Here is a 21,234-nt window from a genome sequence, read left to right as displayed (position 1 = left end):
TTCTTCCTCTTCCACAGCTCAAACCAGCCCAAAATACTCAGTTACGTGCTGCCAAGTGAACCAGCCGCTTTTCGCATTAGCTGGAGACAGCCCCGCTTGGGGGTTGCCTTTTGGGATCACAAATGCACGCAGAGTCCCACCGCGCTGGGGCGAGAATTACAGCTTGAAAACTGAGGCGGGGGGGGAGGCACTATTGAAATCTGCTTGCTCAGCCACCCTGAAAAGCGACCTGAAACCTTCCTGCTAACACGCGTAAATGATCTTTTGTGATTTTATTTGTGTGATGTTCATCCCATGACACTGCATGTAGGTGAAGGTAGATGGTGGTAAAGTTGGGAGTCAAAGAAGCGGAGGAGCGCAGGGTCTCGCTCACCTACAGCATAAAGGTGCTTCAGCCGAGTGATTGCTTGAAGAGCAACTTTTTTTTTTCTTTTTTTTTTTCTTCGCTTCTTTCCTTTGCAATCGTTGCTCGCTTGACAGGCCCAGACGGAATTACATCACTTCCTAAAACCCATCAAAGAGAGTCCATCTCCTGCAGAAATGCGGCTCAGATGCACCCCGGCAGGAAACAGGAAACGTCAATGTTCGGGTGAAGCCGGAGCCAGCCCCAGCGCCCCTCGGGTGGGAGCGCCGCCGAGGCAGCATGCGAAAGCCAAGCCTCGTCGCCCTGCTTTCTGCCCTCTCGCTGGCTGGAGGATCTGCCGCTGATGGTGAGTAAGAAAGTGCCTTTTTCACCTCCTGAGGTGGGACCGCGTTTCATGCCTGCAGCGGTGGGACCGAGTCAGCGGGCAACACCCTCCAAACCGAACGCATGGGGAAGATCTGTGGGGACTTGCTCTCCGCTTCTTTTAGCTGTGCCTACCCTCTCTGTTTTCAGCTGCCTGTCTTTTTCAAAGCTTTGACTTTTTTCCCTTAGACCTAATCCTGAACTGCAGCAACTGAATCCTACAATTCCTACATTTCCTAGATTGCAGGCGTGTAGGGAACCAGAGTTTCCATGCTGGCCTGCCAGGCATTTTGGCTCTAATTTTAATTATTTGTTGTACATTTTTAACTCTGCACCCATATTATCAGCGTTTCATAGTAAAGTTAAAGACAGAGCACCGCTTCCATTCAAAAGTCGACTGCCGATTTCCGTAGTCCCAGTGCACTGAAACCGGTTTAACAAAAGAGCAGCCGGTTCTGGAGACAAATATTTTGAATTCTCGGCTCCAGAACAAAGTGGTCGGCACCGTGGATTTAGGTCCTGACCTTCTGAAGCGAAGAGCTGCAAGTGGAAAAGCCGCTTGCGACAAAATGCTGAAGTGTTGGGGGTGTCGCTGCAGAGGCTCTCACCCGTTCGGAGGGGGTAGTTTGTTCCACTGGCATTTTGGCAGCCAGCGACCGCACAAGACAGGCAGCTTTTTTAGTCAAACCTTGCCAGGATGTGCTTATATGCCTTTCGGTGTCAAACAAATCACTGCCGAAGTTCCTCAGTATGGACGAGAAGTGTTTGCTGCTGCTGTAGCAAGCGGGAGCTCTCCAGAAACCAGGGAGAGAGGACGGTCACTCTCAGCTATCACTAGACTTCTTCTATTAAGGTTTTAAAATGCATTGGTGAAATAGGTGGTTTGGTATGGGTATTTTTTCCCTGAAAACCGGAACTATAAGCGGGGTGTAAAACTGGCCCCCCGGCATGCTGCCATGCTGCTCGCGGTTAGGAGCCTTGCTTAGCTGTAAGAGTGAGCTAAGCAAGGTATAAAATGGTTTGGTCTTGCCTGGGTTACTACAGCCCTGCCGGCACGTTACGAAAATACGCTGCAAACATTGAAGGTAGCTCAGAATCAAAGTGGTCAGAGGAAAAAATCCTGCCATGGACAGGGCAAAACGGAGGTCCTGGGGAAACGGAGGGGTGTAACACAAGCAACGCAGAGTGACCAGGCTCCAGCTTCCTCAGCTCATTTGCAGCGTACCAGCCGCTAGTATTTCATCACCATCTCCGCAGGGTGCAGGGACGCCTTAGTCCCTGACCCCCCCAGCCCATGGCTGGGCCTCCCCTGCCATTCCTTATGATGGGCATTAAAACCGGGCAGACGTCACATATCAGGTGCCCCCACCTGCTCCCCACTGCCTTTAGAGGCTTCCTACCGGTAGGTCCACCTTTAAATTTTCGTTGATTTTGGAAGGATTCCTCTGTGGGAGTGAGTCAGTCCTGCCAGAGCTCCAGAGCTCTCCCCAGCTGCCGTCAGCCCTGGCTCTCCTGAGCCAGTCCGCAGCTGCTGGGGGAACAGGAGGAGAGCACCCACCCGGAGAAGAGCAGGGACTCTTGCTCCCCACACAAAGGCGGCTTTTGCTTGTGTAACCAGCCCCAAAATGTACCTGGGGCTTACTCTGACTGCAAGGGTGGGAGGGGGGAAGTTGTGAACTTGGGCCTTGGGGGAGAAATTGAACTGGAGGGGGAAGTGTTTACGTAGAGGCTTATATACCCCACAGGCACTGGTGGGTCGGGACCCCTCTGCTGAGGGCAGCCAGCTGGGGGAATCCTTTGCTCTCACCCCTGCTTGCTCATAGCCCAACAGGGCAGGACCTTTAAAGGAGCTTTTTTCCTTTTTCCTCCAGTCCCAGACACAGTCCTCGCCTTTAACGTGGTCTGCTGGAGAAGGGGAGCAGAAGCTCTTGGGGATCACCCAGGTCTCACTTCTACTGTCTAGAAACCACTTACAAAATAGGCAATAGGAGTATGATTAAATCTTGCAGCATAGACAGATGGAAGCCTTTGTAGGTTCTGTTCCCATACCTTGCTGGAGCCTTGTAAAACCTTAGACTTGCTGTTTGGATTATGATTAACAGGCGGTTTTCTCCCAGCTATGCTACAATTACTCTAAGCCGGTAGCTCTAAGAGCATGCCTGAGGTCTCAGCTCTGGGTGCTGGCCCTCTCCTGGCTTCACACTGAGGGGACATGGGGTTTGCCCCAGTTCCCTTCCCCTTGTCCATTCCTTTGCTTTATGCAGACAAAAAGCCCTGCCAGTGGCCTGCTTAGGGCCAGCAGTGGCCCTCCCCAGTCTGGGTGATGGTGGTCGCTGCTCAGCCTCGCAGCAGCCCTAAAGAGCTACCTAGGTGTGTGCCGACCTTGGGGACAAGTATTAAGGCCCTTACTATAGCTTATAGGAAACGCGACCTGTGACCCTATGGGCATTTTCCAGGGTATGCCATCTCCTTCCGTGCTCGGTAAAACGTATGGGAAATTGCAGTGTAAGTGTAAGAGCAAGAAAACGCGTGAGGAAGAGGAGCAGTAAAGTGGGAAAGGTCATCAAGTGGAAGAGCTGGGATGGTTGCAGGTAGTGCTTTGTTTTGGCTGTATCTCTGCGCTATTGTTTTGAGCTGTCATTAAAAGAAACGCTTCTATCAAAGATGCAGATATTCAGCAGCTTGTGCCATAAGCAGAGGTATAAACTCTCTCTTTGGCAGAGAAGTGACTTTTAGGTAAAGTCCCCTACAAAGCCAAGGTCTCGAAGGGAGTGATATTTTTGACCTGTTCCCCGTACAGTAATGAACTTGGGAATCAACCAATCAAACCAATCAAACATCAAACCCATCAAACAGTTGCCTCTTACAATTTTCTAGCAAAGCAACAATATAGGAAATGAGGATTTGCTACATCCTCTCTTTCCAAAGTGCAGCCCCCTAAAAAGCAGGTGAAAACCCCTTTCTACTGAACACATCAATTCCCGGTACATATTCACTCCTATTCACCCCTTTCATCCACAGGCGCAAACTCCCACTGTGTTTTATTCAAGTGCTTCAGGGGCATTTCAGAAAATCTCTCCTTTACATCAGCAAGATTGCATACTAAATTTCAGCCAGTGACCCCAGTCTGCATTCCCTCAAGAGATAGCTGGAGAGCCTCCGGAGCTTTTGCATCTTTAATTTCAGGGTCCTCCTGAGAGCAAGAAGCAGCGAGAGATCTGCATCACCGTGAGGTCGCACGGGTGTCCCTGATGCAGAGCTGGAAGGCCAGGAGATTAAGTAGATGCAACTAAATGCATAAATTAGCCTGGAAAACCTTTAGTACTGGGGGTAAGAAATGAGACTACAGGTTCACAGTTTGAGACGCGTGACTGAATTTGCAACACCGGCAGTGGAGGCTGGATGGAAATACAGTGAGGAGAGAGCAGTTTCCATCGTCTAGAAATGAACTTAAACAGTTGTTTCCTCTTTCAGGTTATACCTAGATAACACTTTCTAAGCACCCCATTTTAATAGGATCTTGTCTGCAGATTAGCCATCCTGAAATGTGTGTGCTCCCTCATCAGAAGAGCCTGTGCGCCTGCCAGCTAGCCTGCGGGCTTGTAAGGATTCCTCTTCTAGCCAGACTGACAGGCGGGACCTGCCGCAACAGGCAGCTGGGCAGGCCCTGGCCGCAGCAAGGAACAGCCCTTCTTACAGCAACGTGAAATGCAGGGAGAGGAGCAGAACAGGGATGAGTCAAGCAGTAAGAGAGAGGATCATACGGACCACGTGGAGTCGTATGACTATACCACCAGAAGGAACGTGTGTATGGAGCAGGGTGATATAGGATGTGGTAACTTGACTCCGGTATACACAGCTTTGTAGCCTTTTCTCGTTTTGTCACTGTCTCCTGAGCCTTCCTTTCGCTGCGTTTTTATAGCTTATAGAAGGCTTAGGAGAAATAAAAAATTCCCTTTCAAATTAATAAGCTTGACTATCCCATTGACTTAGCTACTGCTTTTCCTCTATCCCATCCCTTTTTCTTCTGTAAGTAGGTACGATAGTGTGATTTGAAAAATTCCCTTCAGAGACCCCAATCCGCGAGTCTGATGAGAAGGCAGCAGGGAGACCGATGATTTACAACAGAACCAAATGTGCTGACTGCTGGCTATTTTCCTTTGCCTCGCACCCAACTGAAATCAGAAACCTGTTTGCCCACTTCATCCAGCAGCTCATGTCGCCGCCCCCGAGTGCTACAGCACCAGCCTCAGAGGAAGGAATGCTGCAACAACAGAAATGTTGGTTGGTTGGTTGTTCGAGATGCAGCTGTTTGGACTCCACTCTGTAAGGCTGCTCAGTATATTCAACTCCCCCTGTCTCCCTTGAAAGCCTCCAAAACTCACACAAAGTCCAGCAGTAATCCGAGCATATTTTTAAAGTAGAAAATACTGAATAATATCTTGTACCATGGTATCTGCATATAGGGACATAGCCTTTTTGTAATTCATAATGGAACCTTTTTTCGAGCACTGCTAATGCTTGCTTAGGCATTTTGGTCCCCTGAGGACTAGATCCTCTAATACCTCAGTGGTGGGAACCTGAGGACTTCCTAGCTTCCAGCTTCAGCTTCTTAGCTTCCAGTTCCAGCTGTGCCCAGCTCCCCATCAAGGTGGGATGCAGCTGCATGCCAGCCCCTCTCCCTTCTGCTCTTGAAAGCATGGAAAGTGGCAATAAGGGCTGGGCTGAAGCTGTGGCATGGTCCCATCCACTTCCCTCGACATGGAGAGAAGTTGCCAGCACGCATGTCCCAGGTGGTCCAGACAAAGCTGAAGAAGATGCAGTTGTTGTATAAGCACCTGCTCCTTGGCTGAGATGTGCAGAGAGCCAAGTACAGATGTCAGACTGTGGCCAAGAGTACCAGGAGGGGCCCGTAATCTGCACAGTCAAGGAGATATCTACATGATCAGACGTGTCTTGCTCCTTGTTTCACTCCATTGGCCTTGTTTTTTCGTCCTGAATGTATGTTCTGTTATAGTCAGACTCCCTCTCCGAGGGAATGAACCTCATGAGGTTCAACAACACCAAGTGGGGGGTCCCGCACCTGGGTTGGGGCAACCTCTGGTATCAATACAAGCTGGGGGATGAAGAGATTGAGAGGAGCCCTGGCAAGAAGGATTTGGGAGTACTGGTGGATGAAAAGCTCAACATGAGTCAGCGATGTGCACTCGCAGCCCAGAAAGCCAACCATGTCCTGGGCTACATTAAAAGAAATGTGGCCAGCAGAGAGAGGGATGTGATTCTGGCCCTCTGCTCCGCTCTGGTGAGACCCCACCTGCAGTACTGCACCCAGCTCTGGAGTCATCAGCACAGGAGAGACATGGACCTGTTGGAGCGGGTTCAGAGGAGGGCCACAAAAATGATCAGAAGGATGAAACACGTCTCCTATGAGGACAGGCTGAGAGTTGGGGTTCTTCAGCCTGCAGAAGAGAAGGCTCCAGGGACACCTTATTGTGGCCTTTCTGTTACAGGGGGACTACAGGAAAGACGGGGACAAACTTTTTAGCAGGGCCTGTTGTGATAGGACCAGGGGTAATGGCTTTAAATTAATACAGGGTAGTTTTAGACTAGATATAAGGAAGACAATTTTTACCATGAGGGTGGTGAAACACTGGCACAGGTTGTCCAGAGAGGTGGTAGATGCCCCATCTCTGGAAACATTCAAGACCAGGTTGGACAGGGCTCTGAGCAACCTGATCTAGTTGAAGATGTCCCTGATCGTTGCAGGAGGTTTGGACTAGATGACTTTTCAAGGTCCCTTCCAACCCAAACTGTTCTGTGATTCTATGATCTCTGCAAGATGAAACGCAAGCGCAGCTGACAAGACAGTTCATGATATGAATGACCACTGCAAATCTGGCTCCCTCCAGGCATGGAGAAATTGTTTGAATAGCATCTCACAAAATCTCCCACTCTCAGATTCTCTCCTACCCTGCTCCAAACCTGGCAACATCCAGCTTTTGTTCACCTTACAAAACAGCCACTGGGGCCAGCTGCAACACAGCCCGCGCGCTATTTTGAGCACTTTAAACTGAAACGCTATGAAAAACAGTGACTACCTTGGGGCCAATCACGCGGGTCTCATGTGGCCTGGGCAGCTGGCTGCGGTGAGAGCTGTGCCTGCACTGGGAGGCCTGAATCCCTCTCTCCCTGTCGGGCTGGAGGTACAAATTCTTCCGTAGTGCAAGCCAGCAGTCCCACCCAGGTGCAGGCTACGATTTTCTCGTGACATAAAAATGTGATGTGCTGGTGGCCCGAGAGGGAGAGCAGCCCTGGTGTGACAGGGCATCCCTCGGGTCTCAGCTCTGGCCCTCAGAGGTGACCAGCAGAAACCCTGAAGGGAAGTGTGTCATGGCAGCAGGTGAAACACAGGAAATAAGAGCAATATCCTTGCAAGAACATTGTGCAATTGGCTGCCCTTCTGCTGAGAGACATATTTAATTCACTCAGAGAAAAGATCTCTGTAAGAGGAAATGGTGTTCCCAGAAGAGATGCTGTTTTGTCCCTGGAATTATGCAAAGTGAACAAAAATACATGGCAGCGAGGTCACTCCCTGTGATTTGCCATTTTCTTTGCCTAGAGACTAGAAAAGGTAATTCTATTTCACACAGAGACAAATTATTTGAAATCTGCTTCATAGCTCAAAAACAGGCAAATAAAAAATACTGGAGACACTGGAAGTGTCTCTCTTGGAAATCAAGCGCCGCATACGCTGCGGCTGAAAGTTTAGCCCTGCAGTTAATGAGGTGTGACTGTTTGCTTTTGCTTTAAAGTCACACCAGGATTTAGACATTTGAAAAATCCATTTTAGCTGTAAGAGTAAATGAAAAATCAGGTATTTTCCCCATACCCTTTCCCATTTGTACTATTCTAAGCAACGGGCTTGTCCTTGTCAATATATCAGATGTGGCAGGCGACGGGGTTTCAAGGGCGATGGCGAGAGGAGGAAAATGAAGCAAGGTCATCGATGCAGTTGGGTGAGGCTGCGGTGGTCCATCAGCTCTGCCAGCGGCACAGTCCATCACGCCGCGTGTCTGCGGTGCCGGACATCTCTAGCGATACCTTGCAGCAATGGAAATGGAGCAGCGGCAGGCACTGGGGACTATAAACTACCTCGGGCAAGAAAAGTCAAGTGGCCAAACTAATAAGGGAGAGGAGCTCTCCCTCCCGTCCTCTGCCATAGGATGAAGGACAGGCAGCAGACCACGGGGAGGGGTGGAGGAGCACATGCGTATGGGGTCATTACCTGCAAGGGAGGCAGAGGTCGTGTTTTGCTCTCGACTGAAATACTAAATACAGAAGAAAGCAACAGAGAGACTATCAGTACAAAGTGCTGTGCCGCTGAAGAACTAACATTTTCATTGTCGTATTGTGGTGAAAGAGTCTGGTGTGCTTTGCAGTATATATATTCAAGTATTAGGTATTATTTATTAAGTGTTAAAATTCTTCCCTAGTTTTTAGGAAAGGATGAAACAATCAGGTGCCTGAGTGGTAAGTGTGGCATAAAAATCTAGATAAATCACTGCTGTCACACTCAAATAATTTTATTCATTTGAAATTAGGTTTCCTGGAATACAGTCTCACTAGATATTCATCTCCTCTTCGAGACAAATCTGACAGGAGAGGAGATGCTGCAGAGTGGATTAAGCAAGAGATAGCGCTCTAATCCCAGTTTTCCTCTCTCACTTGGCATCCCTGGGAAGGACAGCATCCTTGTCCTTCTGATTTCTCATTTGTAAAATGGGATGATAACTGCTCATCTCTCAGGGCCATTATGAAGATTAATGTGTTTACAAAAGCATTTAAAATGCTAAGTACTCCTGGTTTCAGTCCTGTGAGATTCAAAATGCCAGCACTGAGGTGCTGAAAACCTTAAGCTCTTGCTAACTCTAGTGGAAACTCTGGCTGCCCAGCACTTTACAAGAACAGGGAGAAACATGTCATTGTAAAAGTCATGAAATCCCGTCCTGCTTTATTGCATAAAATGAGAGCTGCGCCATGCCACCATTGTATCTCAAAGGGCACATATCACAAAAAGTCATAATTTATTTCATGCTAAGAAAATTATTGAAGGGTTTGTATTCTGAAACATGTTGGTGTAATTTATCTAGGGACTGATTCATGCACCTTTGGCTACGACAGCATTTTTTGCATTGGTATGGAATACAGTATCAGCCCAGAATTTGCCATACCTCTGTTACACTTTAAACTCCGTGACAGTCAACATAGGCTCTTGATTAGCCCAAAAAAAAGAAAACCAAACCTGTTTCACTATTACCAATACAGCCAATTTTAGACACTTTTCTCGCAAAATAGATGCTAAATGAACCCGAACCCCAAATCAAGCCTCAAATCCCCCAGTCTTAACATTTGTGAAGACTACCCAGCACTGACTCTTTACTGTGCGCTCCTTTCTCCAGCCTGCAGGATGAGACAGAGGAGCAGGTAAGTGCATTTGTATCCAGTACAGTCCCTGTGTTATTACTGCCTCTTCTACTTCATGCAGAAGTGAAAGTCAGCAGCTTCTGCAGGCCTCAGACTTCCTTTCACCAGTTCTGTTTTTCACAGTGAAAACAAATTTAACACATTTGAGAAAGGCACAGAAACAGGGAGGTGAGTGAGCCGGAGGAATTGGTGAATCAGGGATAATAGTCTCCCTGAAGGGATTACTAACTCCTTGGGTAAGGGGAGGGGTGAGAGAGGTTGCGGCTGTACGCACCAAGGCTGAGGAGCAAAGCAGGATGGTGTGGTTTACTGAGAAGCAGAAGACTTTTATGTGAGAGCAAGACCAGTTGCCAACCTGCAGGATAAAAAACAAAACTGTTTGTGCAAGACAGCTGCATGCAGAGAGAGCACGCCTGCTGACGTGTCCCAGTAAAAGCCAGCTGAAGAACGTGGTCGGGACTAGTAAGATTTTGTGACGAATTTGTGATCTAATTTTACATCTGATGCCTGAGACTTCAAACCCGTGTGTATGGGGCATCTGCTAATTGTTTTTTTTAAGACGTCAAGTGAAAAGGAAATAGTAAAGCTGCACACTTTGACTCACTGATAATACCAATAAAACCCATAAAATGTTAAGTTGTACTCATATATTTTGCAGGCTCTGAAAATGATGGTTCAGGAGATGGCTTGCTGATATTGTCCACCGTTACAGTCACGACTCCTCCTGCTACGCATTCTTCAACCGCGGATGACCACGGGCCTGTACCTGTCACTGCAAGCGCTACTGAAAGCAGCTTTGAAACAAAAAGTACTCCAAGTACTGAATTGAATGCCACAAGCAATCAGGACAGCCTAGAAGCAGCAGAACACTCTATCTTGAGATACGTTGTCCCCGTCGCGCTGCTGGTCCTGCTGATTTTGCTCATCATGTTTTTTCTAATACATCATAAAAGGAAAAAGTCTAAGCAAGGTAAATTTGTCTTCTCATGCATCAGAAGGATATTTTTAGGACGCGCTCGACATTAAGTAGAAGTTATTTGAAGGCCTGGGATGCCACATTTAGGATGTACTTCTCTGGTTGTAGTCGCACATTTGACAGCCAGGAAAGGGATCCACCCCCGGCTGGCGGTATCTGGGCACGCAGCTCTCCTTGGGCAGGAGCTTGTTCTGCATCTTGGCTCCTCCTGCTCTCGCTGCACACCCACGGGAGTCGCCATGCTGAGCTCCAGCTCCTGGCAGCGCCGGGGACCGCATACGGATGTAACCGTGTGGCTGCAAACACTTATTTTGTCTTTATGCTTAATAACTTCAGGCAAGGTGAATTTAATGCTTCTATTGCCTATACTGCCCACAAGGTAAAACTGATCAGAACTTCAATAAAATAAAAACAAGCAAAACTGTTTTAAGGAACACTTTTAAGGGTTCCTTAAGGTGTGGGAGCTATGAGGCTATGACAGCAAATGAGCTAGGGATCCTGTGGTCAGGCTGCCTGGGTGCTGTGATGGGGAGGGTAGCGCTTCAGGAAGGTAGTTTGATCTATTAGCAAAGAAATTGGTAACTTGGAGTGTCGAGCCACAGGAAATAGCGATGTCACAGTAGAACCACGCAGTTGGTAAGTGACGTCCTGAAATAGTCGTATGGGTGTCTCTACAGAACAAGAGTGCAGCTGTAAACTCCTCAGCCTGCGGACAGTGACATATGTTCAGCATAGATTTTAAGGCCATTTTCCAGGGCATTTTTAGGCTGCCTTATCACCATGTCAGCCTCGTGGCAAACTCTGAATTCACAACCAGGCACCCAGTCGCCCGCCTATTTCTGGATGACCTGAAATGCAGTTACACCCTTCAGAGGGATGGGAAATGTGGCGCCTTGCAGGAGCACAATCCTGGGATCTCTTGCCCCGTGCCTATTGCTTGGAGCTGGGATTTTGGGCATCCTTAAGGCAGGGGCAGACGTCTCTGTGGCCCTGGGGTGGCTCTGCAGTGAGGGAATGAGCCGGAACAAGTGACAGCACCCATCAGCAGCACTGAATTAAAAATAAGCTGATTTAAGACGGTATACAATGTGAATCCTATATGTAGTTCTTCATTCTTTTTTGAGGGCTGAGGCCTTTCAGTCACTTGATTCCTTGAGGGGAATATATTTTTCTGAATAATGGCTGTTACACTAATTTTTCCCCCCATCTTTACTTTGTCATGGGGTCATAACTAGCTTTGGATCCCTTTTGACATCTGGCTAGTTCAGCTTCATTTGCCTGACTGAGATTTAATCTGCCATGCAAGTCCCTCCCCTGGCTTCTCTTCTCCACGAGCAGCTCCCACAGTCTCCAGGCAGAGCCGGATTGCCTGCTTGTAGTCTGCAGCAAAATGTCCTGACGCTTCCAGTAAACAAATTTTTTGCAGCAGTGGTTCCTTTTCAGGATCCCATTTCTCTCATGACATCTGTTTTGCTCAGGGAAGCACGCATTTGCTGTGTCCTGCCCACCGCGGCGCTAACAGTCAGTTTCCTCCCAGCACGGCTGAGCTTATAATGAGCTGGGTTCAAGATTAAAAATAATGAGTTCCTCTGAAAGCTACAAACAGGATGAGATGCTTTGTCTTTCATCTACAAGTTAACTATTATGCCTTTTGAAAATGCAACCTGTTTTACATGACCCCGTTCAAGGCTTGCTTGCAGTCTGGACACTGTATATACAAAGAGCAGAACTATGAACACCAACTTTTTTCTTTTCCAGATGAGCTGGGAAGTGAAAATGTGAAAAGGTAAAGTTTATGAACACCACTCTTTTTTTTTTTTATTCTTTTATTCTGACAGCTCCTTCACCACCTGTTTTAATTTAACTCTACACTAAATGCCATACCCTTTTGCCATCAGTTGCTCCAGTTAACTATCTCTAGAGGTGGCTAAAGAGTGACTTCAGTATCTAGCCGAAGGTGTAAGGCTAGAGCAGGAGAACAGGAGTTACAGTGCCTGGGGCCAGTGCTGCCCCACAGGCACCCACTGCCTGCAGCCGCCCCTATGTCTGCTCCAGGCACCCCCAGGGCCACCAGCCACAGGATGCCAAAGGACGTACGAGGTGCCCCATGAGCAAAGAGGATCAGTTCCCAGGCTCATCCCAGCCTTTTACTATTCAGAAAAAGCTCTGTGTCTTGCTCCCCTGTTTTTCAAGTCCGTCTTCTCCCTCTGAGGTGAGGCAGAAGGGCTCGCCCAGCTGCCCTGGAAGCAATGCCTTAGCTGCTGGGAAAACAAGCCAAAAGCTGTGTGGCTCTTATCAGAGTGATAATTTTATCATTATCTTTTATTGAGCTCCATCTTGCTAATCAATGCTGGAAGTTATTAAATTGGCTTCACGGCAGGGGAAAAAAAGGAGTTTTGCTGAAAATATCTTTTCTGCCTTGTGACTCCAGGAATGATCAGCAAAGGGAAGCTGAACAGGGGCATTTAAATAGATGCAGAGTTACTCTACTCATGACCTTTCCTTTTGAAGTCACTGCCAATGTCAGTCACAGCTAGGACGAAAATTTAGGCCCTCTGTTTTTATCACTGGAGCAATGGGACTTTTGCCATATATTCCAGCAGGGCAAACAATTTTATTTTTGAGTTTTCTGTTCACAGTAGGGACAGTTCTGGAATAGCTGCAGTGGCCCTGTGCTCTGGCATACCCCAGACTGCATGTGGTGTCCCAGCCAGCCCTACCTCTGCCCAGGTCCGACATCTCACCACTGCTCCTTCGCATCAGTTTCCAGCCGTTTCATTCACACCCATTGGGCTGGCATCTTCTCAGCTCAGATTACTAGGCTAAGATGGCTTCCCAGAGTTTATACATATGTCTGGAATTACGAAAGACTCATACAGAATTACAGCATGGTGAGTTGTATGAATTAAGCATTTTGTGTAATGCCTTTTTTCTTCTTTCCCTTCGCCCCTCTCAAGTCCTATTTTTGAAGAAGACACACCCTCTGTTATGGAGATAGAAATGGAAGAGCTTGATAAATGGATGAACAGCATGAACAAAAATGGTACACGGTAACCCCTCTGCTCCATCATTCTTCTCTTTCTAGCTGACGTAGATCCCATGCGTAGAAAATGAACGTAAGGCAGTTTGTGTGTGTGTCACTGCTTTTCCTCAACATTTTTAGTTGTGTTCTTGACTCCCTGCTACAAAAATAGCAGCACAAATGTCAGGGATAGAATTGTTCAGAAGAGTATTTTAGTTTGTGTGGGAGCTTATTTTTAACATATGATGGAATATCATAAATGTTTTGAGTTTCCAGTAGACACTTCTATTAAACACACGTATAGCTGTGAATGCTATTTATATTTCTAAATACACATTTTTAATGCAAAATACTAGTTTCTCTGAAGCATCTAGTCTTTTCAGTCTTCAGAGTTTCTACAGTTCTGTGCTCCACATCGTGCTATTGGAGAAGAAACATGCATTTACTCATAGTTCAGACCACCATTTACTTAAAATTGCTGCCAGGATCCTATGAATACATCCCTCCCCTCTTTGTCCTCTTTCCCTCGCTTGCCATCTCTACTGCATGAAATGCAAGCTGCTCTTTGCTGCCAGCACCGTTCACCATCTACGTCCTCTCTTGCAAGTCTATCAGTCAACCCATGGAGCAATTAGTACCTGTGGTAACTACTACCAGCAGCATCTTCAGCTCCTTCTTAGCTACTTCTAAGCAGCATGTATTTCCCCCCCCATTTTCCTCACAACAGAAATCTCCCGGTCAAAATCTCTAAGAAGCCTGCATCCTCCAAGGCGCTCCTCAAAAAATGCAGTGAATTAACCAAGGCCTGATTTTGAACTGCTAACAGCTTTTCACTGGCTAGGAAATGCTGAAGCCCTGATATTTTTTTCATTCTTGCTCCCTTGCCTTATGTCCAAATGGCTCATTTGCCTGACCTCCTAGGGATGCTTTGTTTTTCAGGACATAAAACTCTTTGGAGCATTTCTTTGCGTTAGCACAGTGCTCCACATGATGGGGTTTTGACCTTCATGGTCCGTAAGTTCTAGCAGAAAACGTGTGCTAAGCAGCAGCGGTGAAATAGAGACAGTACATATAGCACACCATGAAATAGTGCTGTGAAATATTTTTTAAAATTCTGTGGACAGAAGGGAGCAAATAGTTTACATACAGGGTTTTTTTTTTTTTTTGTTAGTGTTCCCTAAACCCCAGCCCCAAATCCCCGGCTGGACTATAAAGCATAGGTGCAACTATAAGCAGTGGGAGATTAACAAATAATCCTCCCTATGCTAGTTTATAGGAAACAGTCCTCAAAAGTAATTCATTTGTTTAGGTGTACATAAACAACTGAAATATATACAAAGAAATTACAGCAACATCTATCAAAGGGAAGGAGGATTTAAAACACGTAACACTTATGCTATGGGGACCATGTATGTTTTACAGATAAAAGGGTGCAGAAGAGCATCTGCAGTTTTACATTCTAGAGAGACTGCATGATAAAAGTTTATGCAATTTTGTAATAAATGTAGAAGCACTGCCAAGAGTAACCATAGTCTTGTTTCTTACCCTTTTTCAGCTGACTGTGAGTGTTTGCCTACTGTAAGAGAAGAAGAAAAAGAATCAATTGCTAATCCAAGGTATTTTAAATTCATTATATTATTTGAATAAATACGGTCAACGGGATTCCAAAATTATCTAATTTTTTCATATGTAATAGAGTAATTCTTTGGTCTACTTAAGTTTTAAAGTTTTTATATATAGGGACTTTGATTTCAACTTAAAGAAAAGGTTTGACGCTCTTATTTCTAAACTGGTCCCTGCCTGTAAATTGCACCACTAAATAATCTTGCGGTTGTAAACCTGTGCAAGACAGACAACCAGATGGCACAGATGGAGTTTCACTCGCTGATCAGACTTTAATCACAGTTTCCCAAGGTGTTAATACAAGCATTCAGCGTGGCTTCCTTTTCCCTCCCCACCGGCGCAGACGCCCAGCTCCCCTCTGCCACCAGGTGCCTGTAGGTCCCTGAGAACCGCTGCCAGGATGTTTTGGCTGGAGCTGTGACCTGCCGGGCAGGGGCTTGTCAGACCCCAAGAGAAGCCCAAAGGATCTCCCCCTCCCGAGCAGAGATCCCAGAGGAACAACAATGAACAGCTTGTACACTTAAAAACTTTCTAGCTGGTTTCCTCAGGGTTTTGGCCAGAACTCCTAAACCCCTCTCAAACTCACATTTTCCCTAGTTAAAGATTCTGGTTCCTGCTGGGAGCAAGGGGGATGTACGTCGCCCTTGCCTGCACACTTGCATGGCAGCTGCATTTTGGGAAGTGGGTAAAGCAGCTCCTCTGTGCCAGGTTACAATAACAAACGATTAAACCACCCTATGTGCCAAAAAACCCCCTGGTGCAGTGGAAGCAGCAGACGCAAGCAGGCAAAACCAGGAGCAGGCAGGGGTGGCAGGAGGAGGACCTAGGTCTTCCCCTTCCCATGGCACCAGATAACTCAGCTCAACATGCCTCTCTGACAGGAGCTGCACTTCCCACTGTTGACCACCATGATATCCCATTCTCCCTCTCTTCTGAGTTTCCTTGCTCAGGAGTGAAATAGTGGTGATGTGAAATCACTGCTGCTGGAGAGTTTGCAACTTGGTTGCTCCAAAGCCATAGTTTCAGGGTGGCTTTTGGACGGGGCTGCTCCACTGCAGCTATTTGTATTTAAAAGGTTTCTGCTTATGCTTATTGCAAGAGAAACCATTGCTGTTGTGTTGGGGGCGGGGGGGAGGGTGTTGTTGTTGGATTTTGTTTTGTTTTTTTAAAAAAAACAACCACAAAATCCTGGGTTCCAGATGCAAGCGAGCACAATAATTTTACCCTGAGCAGCTGGAAAAGATGCTGGATTCCCTAGCCATCTGGGTCTTCCCTTCCAGCCTCTAAATGATAACTCAGAGGGGGAAAACTGTTAAGGAGAGGCAGCTGTACAGTGGCTCTATAAAAACAGATTTGCTGAGCGTACCGCTGGCTATAGGAGGGAGCATAGGACAAAGTGTGCTTGAGTCATACGCTAACACCACCAGAAGTTAATTGTACTATAAAAGGCTTTTTAGGCACAACGACACCTTGAGCATCAAGTTTATTTTCCAAAACTTAAACAGTCAATTTTCAGAAAAAAATCATCGTGACCTACCAGCTTGAGCTGACACTTTAAGCATCCTCCTTGCTAAAGTGCTTTTGTACTGGGTTTGCATTAACCCCATCAGAAGGTGGGGTTTTTTGCTCCTGACTGGCCAAAGGTGTCTTTGGGCTATACCCTACCTCAAGTTCCCTGCCTGTAAAATACAGATATTGTCACTTCAAAGCGCTATAGCGAGGCTTAAGCCTTCACAAAAAAAGCAGCCCTGTGCAGATAAGTATGCTTCAGTCAGAGTGAAGGTACACACATTATTTAAGCATATTTTCTCATGACTGGTATCTTAGGATCAGATTGTAGAGAAATTTATGCCTCTAATTTGTAGGAAGGCAAACAAATGCAAATAAAAAGGGGGAATTTCTCTCTAAAACATTCAGAGCTGCTCGACAAAGGCTATTAGTTGAATACAAAGCACAAGATTATTAGTTTCAATTTCAGACTCTGAAAGACTGCTTTGCTTGGGCAAATTTCTTCTCAAATTATGGTGGTTCCTTTTTTTAGATTTTATTGATGATATTTCAAATAGGGAAAGATCTCAAGGCCTCACTGAACACAGCTGGCCGAGTGTTGTTTTCCTGCTTCATAAAGATGCTGGGGGGAGTTCATCAAGACCCAAATGTTTTGAGCTATGAATTGATTTTGATAAGATATAATTTTGAAAACGTCTCAGACTAAATGTTTCAATAATGACATTTTGACATTTTCAGAGTGAAAGTTGTTCCAAAACTACTTTTCAGAGTAAGTGACTTTTTAATATAAAATTTTAAAAAGGTTTAAAAAAAGAGAACCCTGTGGTGGGGAAATATTTCTAAGTTAAGTGTTCCCCTTCACTCAAAACTACTTTTTCAAATTTCATTTTACATGAAATTTTGAAATGTGCTTCATTTCAAAGTGAAAAGGTACCTGAAGTGGTGGGATTTCCTGGTAAGCAAACAAACAAAAGTTGTTCCTGTTTACTTCTGCAACTGAACCTTATCAGACCAAGATCTGCTGCTTTCCTGACCAAACTCTTAGCTGAATAATGTCAGAGAGAGAACTATGTACAGACAAATAGAGGTTTTCAACAGCTGTTTTAGGCAAGAAAAGTGAAAGACTATGAAGTAAACCAAAACAAGCTATCATTATGGCAAAAATACATACTCAGGAGCATCAAGGCTGCAGATTTGTGCACAAGAGGCAAGATACGACAGCCTGGGCTCCTTTGTAGGTGGAGGTCATCTGCCCTGCACATAAGCCAAGTTAAAAATATATGTGTGTATATACACATTTTTTTAAAAAAATATATATTTAAAAATAATATATCTTGCCTCTGAAACCTAGTGCTAAAATCCTGATTGTGCCTGAGCAGAGAGCCCCAAAGTCTGCCCGTGCTGTGCAGGCGAGGGCTGATGCTCCGATGGTGCACAAGCGGTTGCAAGACCAATCTCTTCTCCGGGGACCTTTACGCCTCCAGCAAAACAGAAGAGCAGCCTCTTCCCTTTACAGCGTGGGTCTTTATAAGCTGCCAAGTGCTATGAAGCAATCCTCCCCGGCTTTATCACACCTCCCGAGGGGGTTTGGTTTCCCTTGGGTGCTGCTGGGCACCCTCCTAGTCTTTCTGTCCAAAAAAGGGTGACTTTCTTATGGAGGGGTGTTCTGGGTGGGGAGTAAGTCAGTGCAGAAAGAAATACTCCTTTGCCAGGCTGTGCTTCAGTTTGGCAAGGTACTTAAAAAACCATGCAAAATATTAAGATTATGAGTGGCCTTTTTAACTTCAGAGATGGTTTAAAGCCCTGCTGTTAATGCTGACTGAAATTTAACCAGCTGAAAAAAAGTGTGGCATTTTTAACGTTGGCATGAACCAAAAGTTATTAAGAAAGTGCTAGGCAGCAAGCTAGCTAGGCAGAAACCAGGGGGTCAAAGAGAAAATTCACCTGTTATGGGGCCAGATTTAATACAAACATTCCACCTGTAAAAAATTATCCTCCCCTGTGGAAAGAGGGCAACTTGATTGCTCAGTCCTGGCCTGGCAACAGCAGAAAGGATGCAGTGGGTAACCACTACCCAGACAAAAAAATCAGAGCAGCCCTTGCTGCCAGCATCCAGCACCACTGATGGGGCCATTTCATGCATTGCATGGATGACATTTGTTTTCTGATAACACGCCTTCTCATGGGCTCCGGAGATACTCTTGCATATAATTTCCCGCTGAGACAACTAACCCAACAGCACGACACTGGTGTGTTTTTTTTTCTTTTCCATGTATATGCAGCGATGGTGAATCATGAAGTCAGAAGAGCAAAGAACTGGTTAAAGGGAAGCCGCGCACAAGCTAACGACCCCCCAGATATTGGATGAACTGGATTTAAATATAATTCATCTCAAAAGGCCAGAGAAGCAAATGCTTTTGTTGTGTCCTGCTCCATACAGTCTTCAGAAAGGAAACGTCACCTAGGGGAAGAAAAGAACAGGAAAAAGGAAAAGCACTGTAGTAAGATGAGAGACTGATTTAAGTTCCTTCTGCAATGAGATTCATCACAAATGAAGAGAAGCCTCTCCCCCCAGAAAAAATAATTCTCAAAATAGTCCATTTTTCTGTCACACTTCAGTTGTGTATCATGCAGAACCACTTCTTTCCCAAGTTTGGTTGGTTTCTTCGTATCTTGTGTGTGTGTTGTTTAAAACTATAAACAGCATCCATAAATCCAGACTACCCTGGTTTGGTGGGTGTGAACCTTACGCCCATGCAATGTTTGTGTTTTCAATTTGCTTTTTGGTAACAGCACGCTGATTTGCACAGGGCTTCTGCTGGGCAGGTACCAGAGTGGGACTGCCAGACCAGCTCTGAGGACAGACAGAGCAGCTGAAAAGCCTCTCAGAGGATTTGACAGAAGCAACTGCAGCCCAGCAAGGGCATGGTCTTTGTAGCACTCTTTTTGGTTTTCAAGTTAAAGGCATTGTAGAAATGAAAAATATTATTTCAAGATTGCCTTTCAGTGCAGTTATCTCCACAGAGAGCGGTACCCTGGGCTCCCTCTCACCATTTAACCCTTCTCCCTGCCCACTGCTCTTCTCTGACCACCACCTACTTCAGGAATAACCAACATGAAAATATTTCTTTTTTAAAAAATAAGAAAGGTTGACAAATTGAGCAATTCAATACTCACACAAAACACAAGTTTAGATAAGTATCTGTTATGCGTAACCACTTGGTCAAGGCTTTCAGATGCAGTAAGATCTCTGCTGCTTCTGTTTTTGAATATTGATCTTGGAATATCTGAAAGACATTGACTTCTAAATGTGCCTGGTCACCTTTAATCATGCTGAAAGAAAAAAAGTCAGATTCTTGAGATACCTCAAGGTGAGCATATAAATATTGTAATCGCATCCATTGATTTTAGGTGGCATGTCTCTTATGGATGTAGTTTAAATATGTAACACGCACTTGGAAGTGGATCCTTGTCTGTGCAAATCTTCCCCTGCCTTATTTAAAATCCTATATTCTACCCTCATCCTCATATCTACCATTCTCATCTTTTTAAATGTATAATTTCTTCCCACTCAATACGTGTTTAATATGATCAGTTTTGGTTTGCCTGCAAGTATTTCACTAATATGCTATCAGACACAGCTTGGGTAAAGAGAGCAAACACTCCAGGCCTCTGGGATGACAACTAAGTGTCACTAACAGCTGACAGATACAGAGGAGGGTTCAGCTTTGTGAGTAATTGAGGATGTGCCAAAATATAAAAGGAAAAAATGTTTACAGCTAACCATATTCATTTGTTGCCGAATATGGCTTGACTAGTAATTTCCTCAAAGAGTAAAAGGTTCCTTCAATTCTTCCAAAACAATTTATTGCAAATATTGGATTTAATATTGAGTGATGGTAAATTAATTTTCCCTGCTTGGATGATCTTTAACTTTGAAAATATTGTTTCAAGTTCATCTTCCACATTTTTTTTTATTTTTAAATTTCCACAAGTTCCTGACAGTAAATTCATTCTATAGAATGTTGATTTAAAATAATGCAACCAGAAGGTGGAAAAAGTGAAAGCCTGAAATATAGAAAACTTTTTAAAATGGAAGTAAATATTTTCCGGTAGCAGCTTTGTTAGCATCTCTTTTCCAACGAAGATGTTACGCTTAGATTTCCTACAGTTTGCCAAGCAGTAGCCTGAAGATGCCCAAAAGAGAACATGTATTCTTTAACAGTACAGGAGAAAGAGGATGTACTTTGAGACCTTTACCGGCTGTGTGGTTGGAGGGCAGCCCACAGTGGCCCAGCAGTTTGCAGCTTCAGTGCCCAAGTGGTGACTCCTGCCCTGCCTGGCTTCAGGCCACACAGCTCCACATCCAGCAGCCACCGCCTTCTCCATGAAGGGGGCTAAAGAACAGCTGGGACAATGAAGAACTGGAATCCTTGCCTTTCTTAAAGTCTCATTTTTTTTTGTAAAAAAAAAAAAAACCAAACTTTTGAAATTTACCCAACCCTCCCCAAAAAATGGCATTATATAGCATAAGTCAGTTCTGACACGATGATCCTTCACCCTCTCCTAGCTACGCAGAGCAGCTAGGACAGCATAATGCAGTAACTCAGTCTGCTATGGCATTTGAGAAGAGGCGGTGTCATGCACATGTTTTGTTGTTTGTTTGGAATTAGTGTTAAACCCAGATGGTCCCTGTGTTAGATAAAATGCTGTACAGTTTCAAATAAGTTCCTCAGAGACTTAGTTTCTCTTAAAAAAAGGTTTAAGTGTAGCTTGAGGAATGCATATTCTGTGAACTCACATTAAAAAGAATTAATTCTTATTCCAGAGTTCACGATTAATCAATTTCTACATCAAGCTTTAAAATCAATTTTGCCCAGAACTAATGTCTAG

The 21,234-nt window shown here is 45.4% G+C and overlaps 1 protein-coding gene across 2 annotated transcripts; it reads left to right on the top strand.

Annotated features, from left to right (window-relative positions):
* The first annotated feature begins 564 nt into the window (after nt 1–564).
* TMEM154 (transmembrane protein 154) lies at nt 565–20,786 on the top strand. 2 transcript variants are annotated; one of them, XM_063336096.1, is made up of 6 exons: nt 565–710; nt 9,870–10,181; nt 11,946–11,973; nt 13,145–13,230; nt 14,765–14,825; nt 18,624–20,786. In XM_063336096.1, exons 1-6 carry the CDS (start codon nt 644–646, stop codon nt 18,637–18,639), a joined length of 570 nt encoding a protein of 189 aa, XP_063192166.1. In that variant the 5' UTR covers nt 565–643; the 3' UTR covers nt 18,640–20,786. The 2 variants fall into 2 exon arrangements, with proteins under 2 accessions (XP_063192166.1, XP_063192167.1); XM_063336097.1 differs by lacking the exon at nt 565–710 and adding an exon at nt 3,189–3,318.
* Nucleotides 20,787–21,234: the final 448 nt, after the last annotated feature.

The sequence above is a fragment of the Chroicocephalus ridibundus genome, chromosome 5, assembly GCF_963924245.1.
Source record: "Chroicocephalus ridibundus chromosome 5, bChrRid1.1, whole genome shotgun sequence".
In the NCBI taxonomy this organism is placed as follows: Eukaryota; Metazoa; Chordata; class Aves; order Charadriiformes; family Laridae; genus Chroicocephalus; species Chroicocephalus ridibundus.
Note: the sequence above shows the minus strand (reverse complement) of the source record. Positions and strands in the feature narration are given on the sequence as shown.

What these genes read in the sequence shown, in the direction of transcription:
- TMEM154 (XM_063336096.1), top strand. Translation starts at nt 644, where the DNA reads ATGCGAAAGCCAAGCCTCGTCGCCCTGCTTTCTGCCCTCTCGCTGGCT. An exon ending in TGGAGGATCTGCCGCTGATG is followed by an intron (nt 711 to 9,869) that starts GTGAGTAAGAAA and finishes TATATTTTGCAG; the next exon opens with GCTCTGAAAATGATGGTTCA. An exon ending in GAACAGCATGAACAAAAATG is followed by an intron (nt 13,231 to 14,764) that starts GTACACGGTAAC and finishes ACCCTTTTTCAG; the next exon opens with CTGACTGTGAGTGTTTGCCT.